Here is a 16,383-nt window from a genome sequence, read left to right as displayed (position 1 = left end):
AGATGCCGTAGGTTCACATAAAACAGAGTTTGTCAACCTTACTGGCTGAGAAATTGTGGGGTTTGAAGTCCATACAACTTGAAGTCACCAAGGTTGACGAACATTGACATAGGAAAATATACCTGCCCCAGAGTGTACATCTTTGTGTAGAGACTAGATAATATTCATTGGCCAGAAGTAAGAAGAGTGGCACATTGTGTTGGCTACTTGAAAAAAAGTCAGCCCCTAAATAAGCTTGTAACTCCTTGCTTTCAAGAAAAATAAGGACAAGGAGAAAAGAAGGGGTCCTGCCCTGGATTTTATCCCCTTGATTGAATGATCATGTCCCCTGTTTGGGCTCCTCTCCTTATCCTTACTCACCTCATTCAAGTATAGCAGGACATGATTGATGTTCACTTCAGTCTTCTGGATCTGACCTAGCTTTTCCAGCTTCAGGGTGAAAACATTTGAAAAATGGAAAGAGCTTTAGTAGCATTCATAGTCATACTAGGTGGCCATAGAAACAGAGTTAGAAGTGATCTTGTAAGTCACCCAAGTTAAACCTCCCACTCAGTAAAGAATCCACCACAAAGTTGTGGCTAACTTTGGGTTGCATGTATAGGTGCAATATTTCACGGGAGAAAGAATGGCAACTGCTATTTTCATTGAAAAATATCAATATTCATCACATCTGTTTCAGCATTATTAATCCCCATTTCTTATTACAGGAGTTCTCAACATGAATCAATTGCTTAGGAACCATTCAAAATTTTGTTTCCCCAGGGCCACTGATTGCCCTCCACCTATGATTTTACATTTTATATGCCTTTCTGGTTCTTTGACCCACAGTTATGCTGACCACGATTTTCACTTTTTACCAATAGAAACCATCATCCCCTTGACAAGACTTGACTGAAATTGATATATGACTAATGGACCGTTTATTTGACTATGCTATAATTCTTAAATGGAATAAACAATATTTTTGATAGCACAAGCGTATCTGTATTTTTACTGCGTGTTAACGAGAAGGCTTATCTCACACATTTACCTGTCTTCCTATCTGACTTCGCTGTACATTCTGTTTAGTTTGTTTTCCTTAACACCCGTTGGGGAATCCAGGCTTAACACTGGTTATGGGCCCAGAGAGACTGCAAAGTCAGTTTAACTAGGATAAAAACAGGTTTATGTAAAAAGTGAGATTTTCTGTTGTTACACGTTACAGTAAACAGACAGCTGTGTTTTATCAATTATATTTTTATATCCATATAGTGAAATATGGCACAAGACAGTCTACAAAGTTTGTCCCTTATATCCAAGCTGGATGGAACAAACTATGTTTCATGGTCTATGAAATGTAGTCTACTTCTACGAAGAGAAGGTCTGTGGAACATAATTGAAAACCCACCAAACGTAGAAGAATGGGATACTGAAGATGAGGAAGATAGTAAAAAGATAGAAGAATTTAAAGAGAAAAATGTACAGGCACTTTGCATCATAGGACTTACATTAACTGATCAGCAACTTGTTCATATACACGGAGAGCAAACTGCTGTTGGGTGTTGGCAAAAACTGAGGAGGATTTATGTTCGAGATAACGTTGGTGCTCACATAAATCTAACACGGAAGCTTTTCCGCACGTATCTCCAAAAGAATGGTGACATGCTGAGTCATTTGAATACTATGAAAAGCAATTTTCAAGAACTGCACGAGAAGGAGTTAATTTTCTCTGAGCTACACCAGGTCTACATAATGCTATCTTCATTAGACAAAAGTTTTGATGACTACGTAACTTCCCTTGAAATATTGCCTAAAGAAAGTCTAACTTTAACTGATATCACTGGCAGATTGATTGAAGAGGCCAGAAGAAGGCTTGAAAGAGATCAGTTAAGGAGGGAGCAACCTCAAAAGGAAAATAATGAATCTCCTACTGCATATGCAATTAAAAAGTGTTTTAATTGTGGGGGGAGAGGACATTTTGCAAGATTTTGTAAGAAGCCAAAGCGCCAGAATGCAAGCCAGAATGCTGTAAGCCATCAAAGAAGAAATAAGAATTATGAGTTAGCAATGTATAGTAATGGAGTTGTAAAAAATAATTTATGGGTGGTTGACAGTGGTGCGTCCCACTGTATTACAAATGATAACAAAAAAATTGTAAAAATGTCCATGAATTCACAACATATCTCATTGGCAAACGGATGGAAAATTAAAGCAAAAGGTGAAGGTATTGCACATTGTTCTTATATAAATGAGAACGTAAAAATGTTATATGTACCTCAACTTAAATTTAATTTGCTTTCTGTTAGAATGTTGGTTAGATTAGGATACATAGTTACCTTTAAGGGAGATACTTGTTTAATTGAAAAAGAAGGTAAGAAAATTACTGCATCTTTAAGAGGTGATTTATATGTGTTAAATGATAATGGTTTAGAGGTGGCTAACACAATTTATGAAAATAAGAAACCTCATAATGAATGTATTCACTTGTTACAACCGAAGGTTAGGTCATTTAAATTTTAAAATGATTAAGAGAACTGTTCAGCTATCTAAAGGAATAAGTTTGAAACCTTGTAATAAGTATTTGCAATGTTCTGCTTGTAATCAAAACAAAAGCAAAGTTATACCGGCAAATAGAGTTGATGGATTTACTACCAAAGAGCCTTTAGAGGTAGTATTTGCCGATATAATAGGTCCTAAAAAGCCAAGTGTAGGTGGTGCTAAATACATATAAGCATAATGGACCACTATTCTAGGTATGGTTTCTGTTTTTTAATGAAGAGAAAAACTGAAATGTATACAAATTTCTTTAATTGGTTAAAATTTGCAGAGAGGAAAACTAAAAAGAAATTAGTAACTCTTATAACAGATAATGGTGCGGAATTTACAAATAATAAATTCCAGAATAGACTTAGAATGGCAGGTATTCAACATAAAAAGTCTGCACCATATAGGCCTCAACATAATGCATTTATAGAGAGAAGAGGCCAAACACTGCAATCAATGGGAAGAACAATGTTATCTGATTCTGGATTGATAGCACAAGCGTATCTGTATTTTTACTGCGTGTTAACGAGAAGGCTTATCTCACACATTTACCTGTCTTCCTATCTGACTTCGCTGTACATTCTGTTTAGTTTGTTTTCCTTAACACCCGTTGGGGAATCCAGGCTTAACACTTTGCTTTTTCCAGGGCAGCCCTGCAGGCCAGATCTAAGTACCCCGTGGGCTATATCTGGGCCTTGAGTTTGACACCCCTGTTATAGTGAACTAAACACCATCATGACGCATGAGAGAGATGCCGTAGGTTCACATAAAACAGAGTTTGTCAACCTTACTGGCTGAGAAATTGTGGGGTTTGAAGTCCATACAACTTGAAGTCACCAAGGTTGACGAACATTGACATAGGAAAATATACCTGCCCCAGAGTGTACATCTTTGTGTAGAGACTAGATAATATTCATTGGCCAGAAGTAAGAAGAGTGGCACATTGTGTTGGCTACTTGAAAAAAAGTCAGCCCCTAAATAAGCTTGTAACTCCTTGCTTTCAAGAAAAATAAGGACAAGGAGAAAAGAAGGGGTCCTGCCCTGGATTTTATCCCCTTGATTGAATGATCATGTCCCCTGTTTGGGCTCCTCTCCTTATCCTTACTCACCTCATTCAAGTATAGCAGGACATGATTGATGTTCACTTCAGTCTTCTGGATCTGACCTAGCTTTTCCAGCTTCAGGGTGAAAACATTTGAAAAATGGAAAGAGCTTTAGTAGCATTCATAGTCATACTAGGTGGCCATAGAAACAGAGTTAGAAGTGATCTTGTAAGTCACCCAAGTTAAACCTCCCACTCAGTAAAGAATCCACCACAAAGTTGTGGCTAACTTTGGGTTGCATGTATAGGTGCAATATTTCATATCGGGAGAAAGAATGGCAACTGCTATTTTCATTGGAGAAAATATCAATATTCATCACATCTGTTTCAGCATTATTAATCCCCATTTCTTATTACAGGTAGTTCTCAACATGCAATCAATTGCTTAGGAACCATTCAAAATTTTGACAGACTTCCCCAGGGCCACTCTTCCTGATTGCCCTCCACCTATGGTCATGTGATTACATTTTAGGTGTTTCGCAACCACCTGCCTTTCTGGTTCTTTGAAGTATCCCACAGTTATGTGACCACGATTTTCAATGTTTTTTACCAGAAACCATCATTTACTTCCAATTTCTACCAAAACTCAAATTGCAGACAATAATGCACTAAATGTTCATCAGAAAAAAAGGTTGTTAAAAGATACTTATTTAGGCATATACTGTACATATATACGCACATATATGTAAAAGGGGATAATTTACTTCTTTTTCTTCAGTGCCCAGCTAAAGTTGATCACTTTTTTCATCTTTTTTTGTACGCTATTTTGTTATTAGTGTTGAATGTGTGCTTCTGTTTTGGTTTTTTTACTTTTCTGTTTTGTATTTTATCTTTTTATGATAAAACAATAAATAATGTATATAAAAAAGAAAGAAAAATGGCTGTAAAATTAGATGCAGTCAAATGTTGACCCGTCTAGTGACCAGCGCAACTTGTGACCATAATTCCAAGGTTGATTGCAGTCATAGGTCGAGAATTACCTCCATAAAGAAATACAGCACTGAAGCTTTAGCGGAAAAGGGAACCTGGGCTAAAAAGATACCTTTTTTATACTGGATTTCACCGGGATGTATCCGGATAGCATCTTAATCTGGACAATTACCATATTGGAAACTAGACGTTGGCCAGTGTAACTGAGAAACCAAGAAAGGAGAGAAGACATGTGACTCTTTTTGAAGTAAGAAATACACAGCTTGAAGCAAAATGCTGCATGCAGGTTCATAAAAACTTGGCCGTGCCCTCAGGGCCTCCATCCAATGTTGCCATTAAATGGAGCTTCTGGAATGTGGAACCATGGCCTTTCAGAAAGTGGGGGAGCTGAGTAGCAGCCTTTGGGCCCTCATACAATGGTCCATCCCTGAAGGAGAAGGGCCTGTATCTGTTCAAGAAAGCAAGGCTCAACAACCATCCAAGAAAGAGATTACCTGACATTCATGGCAATGTCAAAAGTGACATGAGCTTTGTTTCCTGTGCAAGTCTCAGGAACGGTGTGCACATCCAGCCTAAATGGTACATCTTCTTGCTCCAAAGGGACATTGTATTTCAAGGCAGTCTGGAATGGAAAGGCCATCATTTGGGAATGTTCAACACTCCCGTGACAGAGGAATTTGGAGATTTAAAACGTGGGATATGTAAAAGGGTGAAAAAAATCTGGATTCAAATAGACACACTAATCTAGAGGATTTAAAGATTAAAATACAATTGAGACCAGAGGCTTTTCTTTGAGGATTCGATGAACAAACAGTTGGGGAAAAAGTCATGGAACTTTGTTGTTGTACATGGTAACTGCAGTGAGATTAATGTATGCACAAAAATGGAAAGATTCAGCACCCCCACAATAGAGGAACAGTTGGTGAAAAAGATGGAATTCACTGAGATGACCAAATTGATTTATCTGACAGAGAAAAGACAAATATCTATGTTTATTGCTGACCGGAAACTCCTAATGGACTCCTATTTATTTATTTTATTATTTTATTTGTAAAGGTAAAGGTTTCCCCTTTCCAGTCGTGTTCAACTCTTGTGAGGGGGTGCTTATCTCCTTTTCTTAGCTAAGGGACTCAAAATTGTCCAGACACTTCGGTGGTCATGTGGCCAGCATGACTATACACAGAACACTGTTACATTCCCACCGAAATGGTACCTATTTATCTACTTGCATTTGCATGCTTTTGAACTTCTAGGTGGGCAGAAGCTGAGGCAAGAATGGGAACTCACCCCATCACGTTGCACTCAGTTCTTGAACCCAGGCCGTCATCTTTCCAGCTGACAAGCTCAACATCTTTAACCACTGAGCCATCATGCTCCTTTATTTGAATCCCCCCTTTATTATTTTACAAATAGGAGAAAAGGAACATAATTTATAGTGTTTTGATGTTTAGACATGATAGATTATAAAAAGGAGTTATGTTGTAACCATGGAGTAAGAGGTATATTTATTATTTTACTTTTAACTGCTGTAAAGAAGTTCACAAGCTACTACTTTCCTTTTTTTTCTTCTATTTTTCTGTTACTTCTTTTTTCTTGCACTTTTAGCTTTCTCTTTGATTTATTTTCCTTTTTCTTCTTATTTTGTGTTACACTATTTTGTATAAATTATGTATTTAAATATTTCTATAATTGCCCATCTTCCATCAAACTATAGGCAGCTCCCAACCAACAATTAAAAGAACAATATAAAACAATATAATACACATACTTATTAAAACCATAAACATTACAAACCTAGCACCAAAGCTAAATTTCCAGTCAATTATTAATCCTTTTGTTCACCTCATTCTCTCCCAATGTTTTGGAGAAAACCCAGGTCTTCAGTGCTTTTCAGAAGGGTACAAGGGTAGAGGCCTGCCAACTTTCTGGGAGAAGAATGCTCCATTGGACAGAAACTGCCACAGAACAGGCACACTTCCTAGATCCCATAAATTGGCAAAGTCTAAGAAAAGGGACTAGAAGCATGTTCATCTTATTTGACCCGGTAGGACAAGTAGATGTCCTTAGGGAGATGAAGTCCCACAAGTGCCATGTAGAGATTTAAAGATAATAATCCTTTTCATCTTTTGAAATGTTTATAATGTTTTTCTATGATTTTAAAAAAAATTATCCTAAATTATTCTGATGTTAATGTTTAATTTTATTGATTAAATTGTACTGAGGAGTATTCCTTGCTGCTCTCTGAGCTTGGTTTTTTTCTTGCAGACATTTCATTCCCCAAGCTAAATAAATCATCAGTGCTAGTAAGCAGTGGGGTTTTCTCTCAGTTTCTATTCTAGTTGCTCACCCTGTCAGAGTGGAGTTGGGAGTTCTTTGGTTGGTCTGTTTACTGTTAACTTTTTTGGCAGTTCCTTGATTGGGATATTTACTTCTTGATTGTTGGGCTGATATTAATCTTGGGGTTCATTTATGCTCCTCTGGGTGCTGTTTGCTTTTTGTTCCCTTTCCGGGAACAAAATTAAATTGCACATTGCCCAGAGCCTTCTCTGAGGAGAGGGGCAGTTAACTAATATCAAATATAAACAAACAAACAAACAAACAGCACCTTAAATTGCACCCGGAAGGAGTTGAGAGTGAGTGAAGCTTCACAACAGAGATATTAAACGGGAAAATCTAAGAGCACCCATCACTGCATACACTGCGGCATTCTGGATAGTTGTAGCTTCCAAATGGTCCTCAAGGGCAGCCCCATGTAGAGCGTATTGCAGTACTCCAAATAGAAAAAGGAAATCTGGAACGAGTGCTTCATTTACAATTTAGTTGCTAGCAACTTCCCAAGGACCCTGGGTGCGGGGGTCTTGCTTGGCTAATGTAAACCATTCAAACATTGTCAGAAGATGGCGTCTCTAAAACACTAGTCTCTCACCATTTTTCTTCCCCAGTGCTTTTCTCCCTCCCTCCCTTCCTTATCAGGTCTCTTTATCTTTCATAAATGACCTATGGAATTCATTCCTTCATGAACTGAATGGCTTCTAAAGCAGGATTGGATGCATCCACAGAATACAGGTCTCTCAAGGTTCCATGTCCTTTCTGAAATCAGGACAGCAGGTCCCTTTGTGTCAAGTTGTGGGAGAATTATGGGCTCTGCCTCCTGCTTCTCATGGCCGGCCGCCATGAGAAGCAAAATGCTGGACTTAAATGGCTTAATCTGGTCTGGCTGCTCTTATGTTCTCAAAGATATTCTCCATCCCTTATTTAGCTGGCTGACTCTCTTGATGTCTTTTCTTCTCAACTTACATTCCCATAAGGCCATTGGGAACCCAAAAGAGATCATCACTAGGCAGTGACACTGGTCTCTTCTCTCACTAGAGCGCTCACCTGCATAAAGATGCAACCGGTCACCTCAGCCTTGTAGTTCCCTGGCACTTGGGGCAGATCCTGGCACTGGAGCAGCAGAGAGTTTTTGCTGTCCACATGGAATTTTGTCAGGACAGCATCTCCTGAACTCAAGGTCACTCTGGCATAGATGCCATCCTTGGAATAAGTAAGTGTCTGGTATTGGGAGAGGGCCTGGAGAGCCACCACCGTATCCTGCAAGAGAAAGCAAAAGAATGGAATGGAATGGAATGGATTTATTTATTTATTTATTTTATTTGATTTGCCAATTGTTTGCAAGATAATAAGTATAAGTGTATACATAGTTGTGAATACATGAAATGAGTACATATAAGAAAAATAAAAGAAGAATAAGAGAAACAATAGGACAGGGACGGTAGGCACGTTGGTGCACTTATGCATGCCCCCTACAGACCTCTTAGGAAAGGGGTGAGGTCAATAGTAGACAGTCTAAGGTTAAAGTTTTTGGGGTTTGGGGAAGAAACTACAGAGCCAGGTAGAGTATTCCAGACATTGACCACTCTATTGCTGAAGTCCTATTTCCTGCAATCAAGTTTGGTGCGGTTAACCCTGAGTTTGTATCTATTGTGTGCTCTTGTGTTGTTATGGTTGAAGCTGAAGTATTCATTGACAGGTAGGACATTGCAATGTATGATTTTATATACCATGCTTAAATCAGACCGAAGACGGCGTAATTCAAGGTTTTCTAGTTCTAGAATTTCACGTCTGGTGGCATAAGGTATTCTACAATGAGTAGAGGAGTGGAGAACTCTTCTTGTGAAATATTTCTGGACTTTCTCAATTGTGCTAATATCAGATACGTAATGTGGGTTCCAGACTGATGAACTGTATTCGAGTATTGGTCTAGCAAATGTTTTGTATGCTCTGGTTAGTAGTGTGATATTACCAGAGAAAAAGCTACGTAGGATTAGGTTAACAACTCTTAATGCCTTTTTGGCTATGTAGTTGCAGTGGGCTCTAGCACTTAGATCATTAGAGGTGAGTATTCCAAGGTCCTTTACGGAGCTTGGGTCATCAACAAGATCTTGACTATTCAGCTTGTATTTTATTTTCTGATTTTTTTTGCCAATATGTAAGACAGAGCATTTATTTGTTGAGATTTGAAGTTGCCATTTGTTTGACCATTCTGATACATAGTCAAGATCTTTTTGTAGAGTAGCAGTATTGTCTGTGGTATTGAACAGCTTTACATCATCAGCGAAAAGAACGCAATTGCTCTTAATATGATCACAGAGGTCATTTATGTAGAGTATGAAGAGAGTTGGTCCTAGAACACTGCCTTGGGGGACACCACTATTGACAGGTACAGAATTTGATAGTATGCTCCCAATTTTGACCATTTGTTGTCTGTTTGCCAGGAATGCTTCTATCCAGTTATGCAGTTGTCCAGAGATACCATAGGATTTTATTTTTAGGAGTAGTTTGTCGTGTACCACTGAATCAAAGGCTTTACAGAAGTCTATGTAGATTGCGTCTATTGCTTTGCCCTAGTCGAGTTTTGTCGTCCATATGTTTTTGCAGTGTAAGAGTTGCAGATTACAGGATAGTTTTTTTCTGAAACCAAATTGTTTATTGGAGAGTAGGTTGTTTGTCTCTAAGTGGAGGATGATGGATTGGTTAATAATTGATTCCATGACTTTACAGGTGACGCAGCATAAGGAGATTGGTCTGTAATTTTCAACTAGGCTTGGGTCTCCCTTTTTGAAGATGGGGATGACTGTGGCTTGTGACCATAGGTTAGGCAAGGAGCTGGTCCTGAAAGATTTTTCAAAGATTATGCTTAGAGGTTTGGCTATGGCAGTGGATAGCTTTTTTAAGAAGTAGGCACATATTCCATCCGGTCCAATAGATAGAGATGGTTTTAGATTGCTTAGTGCTTTTTCAACATTGTCTTCTGTAAAATCAATATGTATTAGATCATTGTTGTTATCTGTGGTACGGCTAGGAAATATTGGGCATGATCCATTGCTGTTTCCAAATACTGAGCCGAAGAATGTGTTAAAGAGGTTGGCTTTAATGGTGTCTTTACCATCAGGTCCTATCAGGGGTGGGATGGACCTTGAGTCTTTTAGTTTGTTGTTTACAAAATTGTAAAAAGCATGGGTGGAATTGGTGCTTAGAAGGTTTTCCTCTTGTTTAATGTGATAATTGGTGCATTCGGTCTTTATCTGGTGGCATAAATTTTTGTATCGGCTTTTGAAATTGGCAACGTGACCAGATTTGTTTTTCCGCCAGAGTGATCTCTTTTGGATTGAAGTTTCCTTATTGTTATGGGTAATCTGCTTTTTTGTTTTGTTTTGGGAGTTGTTGTTGGTACATATAGTTTGATGACTCTTTTGACTTCAAGTAAAAATATGTTGTAATGGTCTTCAACAGTATTGCATCCAGTGAATAGAGATTGCCAATCAAGGGATGAGAGATCGTTGTCTATAAGATCATAGTTGCCTTTTTGAAGTTACAATTGGGGATTACATCATTGTGGTGATTTTTGTGTGGGCGTATGTTGAGACAAAAGTCAATCATATTGTGGTCACTGCTGGAAAAGGGTTCTTTAGTTTGTATTCCGTAAATTAAATTCAAACTATTGCAGAAGATGAGATTGAGGCAGTTGTTTAGTCTAGTGTTGTTGGTTACTAGTTGTTCCAGTCCCAGATTTGTAATAGCATTGTAGAAGGTTGTGTGTATGATTTCAGTTGTACAATCATTTAGGGTCCAGTCAATATGAGGTAGATTGAAATCACCAAGAAAGATAAAAGGGTATGGGCAGGATGCAGCCCATGTTAGTAATGTATTTAGCTTGTTTACATGTTCGATGTCATAATCAGGTGCTCTGTAACATAGTAAGAATCGAATTGTGATATTTAAGGATAGTTCACAGATGATGGTCTCAGGAAGAGCAAGCTCCTGGGTAACTTGGATATTTTTTAGATGTAAGGACTTTTTATAGAAGATAGCAAAACCACCTCCTCCACGAATTTCATGATCTGATCGGTAAACATGATAGTCTCTTACTGTGGTAATGGAGTCAGGGAGAGATGCATTGAGCCATGTTTCACAGACAAATATAATGTCGAATTTAGCCATATTTAGTAGGAGGAAAAATTCAGGTATTTTATTCACGAGGCTTCTTGCATTGAGTAGTTTGCATTTAAGGCCAGCAGTAGTTGGAATTGAGGTAGTTAGGGGCGTGCATGCCTAGTCTTGGGTGATGGTGGATCGGTTGAGGTAGGGTTGTGGTTGAGGGTTAAAACTGAGTTAAAACTGGATTGAATGAGATGAGATGAGATGCTGGAAGGGACCTTGGAGGTCTTTTAGTCCAGCCCCTGCTCAAGCAGGAGAACCTATATCATTTCAGAAAAGTGGCTGTCCAGTCTCTTCTTAAAAACCTCCAGTGAGGGAGCACCCACAACTTCTGAAGAGAAGCTGTTCCACTGCTTCAATGTCCTCACTGTTAGGAAATTATTTGTATTGAATGACACACCTCAGCTGGTCATCCTGGGAGCTAAGATTCCGCACATCTGGAGGCCATACCAAGGCATATCATATCACATCAGGTTTGTTTCCAATTGCTTCTTCCTACATCCTCTTGAGAATTTGTGAGGAGCAAACATACCTGTGTAGAAGAGTATCCTCCATTGGAATTCTGTTGTTTGGTCAACCATTTGACGATGGCAGCTGCTGTCATTAATTCTTCCGAGGACAGGGACAGGTTTTTGGTCAGCAAAGCAAGGAGCATGTAGGCAGTCAACTCTACCTCAGCAGAGGTAGCACGCAAGGGAAGTGGAAAATCAGACCTCTGCTTTGGCTTCCAGGACCTCTCCCAGTGGATGGAGCCATCCTCTTCAAAGAGACAAGGAAAAGTTAACTTTGGATTGCACACACAGTCCAAGCACCATCAGAGATATATCCAGTTTCAACTGGTATCTGTAAAAAAACATTTGGCCTCCCTGGTGTCAAGCCCTATGCAGCTGGGCAACAGGAGAAGCACATTCCAGGTGGACCTCAATGCACAACCGGTTACTTGTTCAAAGTTATGATGGATCTCCCCAGAGCTAGTTATGACCCATTTTGGGAGTTACAATAGTCAACGTACGACCACAATTGTGCCCAAAATTTATGTTGCTAAGTGAGAAATTTGCTCAGTCAGTTTTTCCTCATTTTATGACTTTCCTTGCCACAATTGTTCACTGTATTACTGCAGCTGTTACATTAGTAACAGGGTTGTTAAGTGATTTTGCTGTTCAGAAGGTCGCAAAAGGGGATCCCATGACCCCAGGTCACTGCAACCATCATAAGCGTGAGTCAGCTGACAAGCCTTCAAATGTAACTCATGTGCCCATGGGGATGTTGCAATGGTCATAAGTGTGAAAAATGGCCATAAGTCACTCTTTCCAGTGCTGTTGTAACTTCCAGTGGTCACTGAAAGCTAAAACATATGAAGAACGGTTGCTGGAATTGGGTATGTCCAGTTTAATGAAAAGAAGGACTAGGGGTGACATGATAGCAGTGTTCTAATATCTCAGGGGCTGCCCCAAAGAAGAAGGAGTCAAGCTATTCTCCAAAGCACCTGAGGGCAAGACAAGAAGCAAAGGATGGAAACTAATCAAGGAGAGAAGCAACCTAGAACTAAGGAGGAATGTCCTGACCATGAGAACAATTAATCAGTGGAACAACTTGCCTCCAGAATTTGTGGCTTCCCCAACACTGGAAATTTTTAAGAAGAGATTGGACAACCATTTGTCTGAAATGGGATAGGGTTTCCTGCCTAAGGAGGGGGTTGGACTAGACCCTTCCAATTTTGTTATTCTATTGTAGATACTAAGCAAACTGTTGTAAGTCGAGGGCTACCTATCCCCACTCATACCTCCATGGTCACGTGATCACATTTTGGGTGCTTGGCAACCGACTCTTCTTTATGACAGTTTGCAGCATCCTGCAGTCGTGTGAGAGCATGATTCATTATGGCTTTGGTTAGTTACTAGCATTTTTATTTCCAGTTGCTAGCAAAAAACTGGAAAATTGATTCTCTTAACAACCGCCATGTTTACTTAATGACTGTCATAACAAAATGATCATAACTTTGAATCCAGTCACCTGATGCCTCAATGTGTGACTGCAATGACTTATAATCATGACTCTGGGCTCAATTGCAGTCATACATCGAGGCTACCTGTAAACAGATTTCAATGACCCTCAGGCCAATAAGCCACCCCATTACCATCATGATAAAGGGTTAGAAGATGCTGAATGTTAATACGATGATAATGTGATCGACAGATTTGTTCCATGATGGCCAGAAGGCATATCTTCTCTGGCTCATCTGCCTACTTATTTCTTTCCAGTGGTCATTAATAAATTATTCACGGAATTATGCTTCCATCCTCATATAATGAGATGGGCAGCAAATATATTTAATCAATAAAATATAATCCTGTATGAAAAAAAAACTTGGGGTTATAGGCTGGACTGGGGAGACCAGTGAACATTTTTCTTCGCATGCCAATAAAGTTGGTTGCACATTTCCAATTTCTTCGGTGGGTACCTGCTTTTCATAACAAAGAGCTCATTTCTCACCGTCCTCCACAGCTACTTTTAGAAGGGAGTCCAACATTTCTTGCCTCTTGTCCTCTTTCCCCGCCAAAGCAAAAGCATATGCTAACAGAGCCCGGAGATAAATGTGGATCTCTTTTGCTTCAGTCACCTTCTCCAGGCAAACTAAAGCATTTCGCACCACAGGATGCTGCAGAGGAGAAAACGTTTAATGGAAGTCAATATAGCAGTATAGAAAGCATATTTATCTCCACCCTATATTAACCAGGGTCGTGGTCATTTGTCATAAAGCATAAGCGAAAGTTAATCATCACGGAAATTAAACATTTGAAGAAAGTTGCCAGAGTGATCAGAAGGGATAAAATTTAAAAAATGAGATCGCAAGAGAAAGAAATGGAATAGATCCAATGTTAAACTATATGCAAAAATAGCAAGTTAAGTGATCATTTAGAGAGAGTGTCTTGAGATTCTGTCTAAACCATAGAAGCATATACAAAAAGAGAAAGCCAAAGAATATGAGGCAGACCCAGAAGATGGACAGACAACATCAAAGTCACGCAACAATAGCATCAAATAACAGTGATTTAGGCCACCAAAAATGCAAGAACCAGAACTTTGTATCTCCTTTGACACTTAAAATGATGGAGGAGGAAGAGGAGGAGGAAGGTTCCTGAAGAGGAGATTGTGAAGAAACTCAGGATCTTGGAAAAGCCCTCTGATCAAATTGGCTTTATTATTCATTTAAGTTGTTAAACAGTCTTCACAACAATACACCAACAAGCAAGCTGATGGTCTAACAGATGCAAGCCAGTTCTTATTTTCTTCCTCCAAGGAAAAGAGAGAAGTCAGAAGCTCAGGATAAACGAAGAGCACAGAAATGTCAGCTCTTGATCTTGGTATTTCTGCTGCCTGAGCCACTATCAGCTACTTGCTCTTCCTACATGCTCCTGTGTTTTTGGAACAAGGCTTAGCAATTCCTCCCTAGGTGAGGTCCAAGATGGGAATGCTGGTGGGTCAATTATGAGAGGAAGAGGAGCAGGGCAAATCAAGATTGACAATGGTGCTTCTGTTATTTGCGAAAAGAAGCTTCTTTCCAGTTCACATAAAAGTCCTTAGAAAGCAAGTCAAAAAGTCTTCACCCTAATTTGTTGAAAGACAACATGGTCCTAAAGTGAAAGCTGTTGATGTTGTCAACACCCTTTCCCTCTCCTTTCAATAAGTTTTGCTAAAGAAGACTGTGAACACCTTGCTTGGAAGAATTACTTTGGTGGAGTCAGCTGCCAAGAGTCAGAGAGCTGGTCGTTAGAAGCCAAATCTGAAGAAACAAGTTAGGGGAGAACTGATTGTCTTATTGGCATTGTTACAGTAGCCAGGAGACCACAATATTATTGCAGAGTAGTAGTTTGACTTGCCAAGGTACAGTCCTGTTATAGGATACACTTGCGTGTTTCCCAAGGTGCACCACAGGAGGGTGAGCTGACTTCGCACCAAAGAGAAAGGTGAGTGGTTCTTCCTGCAGCATCACCCAAGGCCCCCTCCCTTCCCGGAGCTGCCTCGCAAATTGGCACCAAAACCGAAAAGGTTTAGAGCTATCAGGAATCTGATTGCCTGCACAGAGCACCAGTTTGCCTCCTCACCAAAGTAGTACCTATCTATTTACTTGTATAAAACATGCTTTTGAATTGTTAGGTGACAGAAGCTAAAGCAAGCGACAGGAGCTCATCCTGCCACATAGTACTTCAGCTCAAACCACCGGAACTGAGACCATCTCTGACATTAAGCCACTGAGCCACCGTGCCTCTTAATTGATTGGAGAGAGAAAAGGACAGAATTGATTAGAGAAGAGGAGGGATAAGGAAGAGGTAATTGGGCTTATTCAGCTTGTACAATTACATTTTGGGTTCACCAGACTATGACATGACTTTGCATGTGCCATGAAGCTGGTCAGATGTGGTCTATTTCATTAGCCTAAATGATTGTGAACTCCATGACCAAGTGGGAACTTGAACATGGGTTTCCTCACTGCTAGTTTACTGCAATCATGGTTGCACTTTGCACACTTACGGTGGGAGGTAGCGGCACTTCCAGCAAAGCAATGGTGATGTAAGTTGAAAGAGTGGTCTTGTCATCAACTCCCCCCTGCAGGAGAGAGAGATATATATCAGCTGCACGATTATACAAAGAACTTCCACTATCTTCTATCATCCATCCAATCTTTTCAAATTTGTATTATATCTCCCTCACAAGAAAACATGGAGTTGTGGGAACTGAGCAATACAGTGGTGCTTTTTCAGGAGGCAACTGGACTTTCTTGTCTTTTCTTTTGAAGATGTTTCGCTTCTCATCCAACAAGCTTCCTCGGCTCTTACTGGATGGTGGGGAATGGAAGGATTTATAGACAGCTGGTCATTTGAATTCTTTTAGTGAGTCCAGGGGTGGGCTGCTATTGATTCACACTGGTTCAGGCAAACCAGTTGTTAATTTTATGGCCAGTTTGACGAACCGGCATATGCCACACCTGTTGGCCCCGCCTACTCCACCCCTCCCCTCCCAGGAGTCCCCATGTGGTTCATTTTTTAGATTGTACCGTGTTTCTCACAAAATAAGGCCAGGCGAGCCGGCGAGCATCTCTGCTGCTGCTACCCTTGGTGCTCCAGCCTCAGGCTCTGCAAATTTGCAAAAGTCCCGGTGCGCAGCCTGTTCCTGCATTCCAAGCACCCAGGCCGAGCTGCAGCTGTCCCTCTCTCGCCACCGCCATCTCCAATAACAGCAGCAGCAGCAGCGGGAACTGTGGAAGCGTTTCAACTGCTTCTTGGGCGGGGGAGCTGCCTCCGTAACTTCCACAGTTCCCACCGCTGCTG

General features: G+C 40.0%; 1 protein-coding gene across 1 annotated transcript in view; it reads right to left on the bottom strand.

Moving 5' to 3' along the window:
- LOC113428547 (alpha-2-macroglobulin-like) overlaps positions 1-16,383 on the bottom strand; it is a 75,982-nt gene that overhangs the window by 5,737 nt on the left and 53,862 nt on the right. The window contains 7 exon segments of the mRNA XM_087948822.1: positions 361-429; positions 4,668-4,758; positions 5,050-5,177; positions 7,934-8,146; positions 11,586-11,812; positions 13,547-13,712; positions 15,587-15,661. Coding sequence (XP_087804948.1) covers positions 361-429; positions 4,668-4,758; positions 5,050-5,177; positions 7,934-8,146; positions 11,586-11,812; positions 13,547-13,712; positions 15,587-15,661 — 969 coding nt within the window.

The sequence above is a fragment of the Notechis scutatus genome, unplaced genomic scaffold, assembly GCF_049901735.1.
Source record: "Notechis scutatus isolate UNSWTSFEM ecotype Mainland unplaced genomic scaffold, rNotScu1.2 NSCUSCF23, whole genome shotgun sequence".
In the NCBI taxonomy this organism is placed as follows: domain Eukaryota; kingdom Metazoa; phylum Chordata; class Lepidosauria; order Squamata; family Elapidae; genus Notechis; species Notechis scutatus.
Note: the sequence above shows the minus strand (reverse complement) of the source record. Positions and strands in the feature narration are given on the sequence as shown.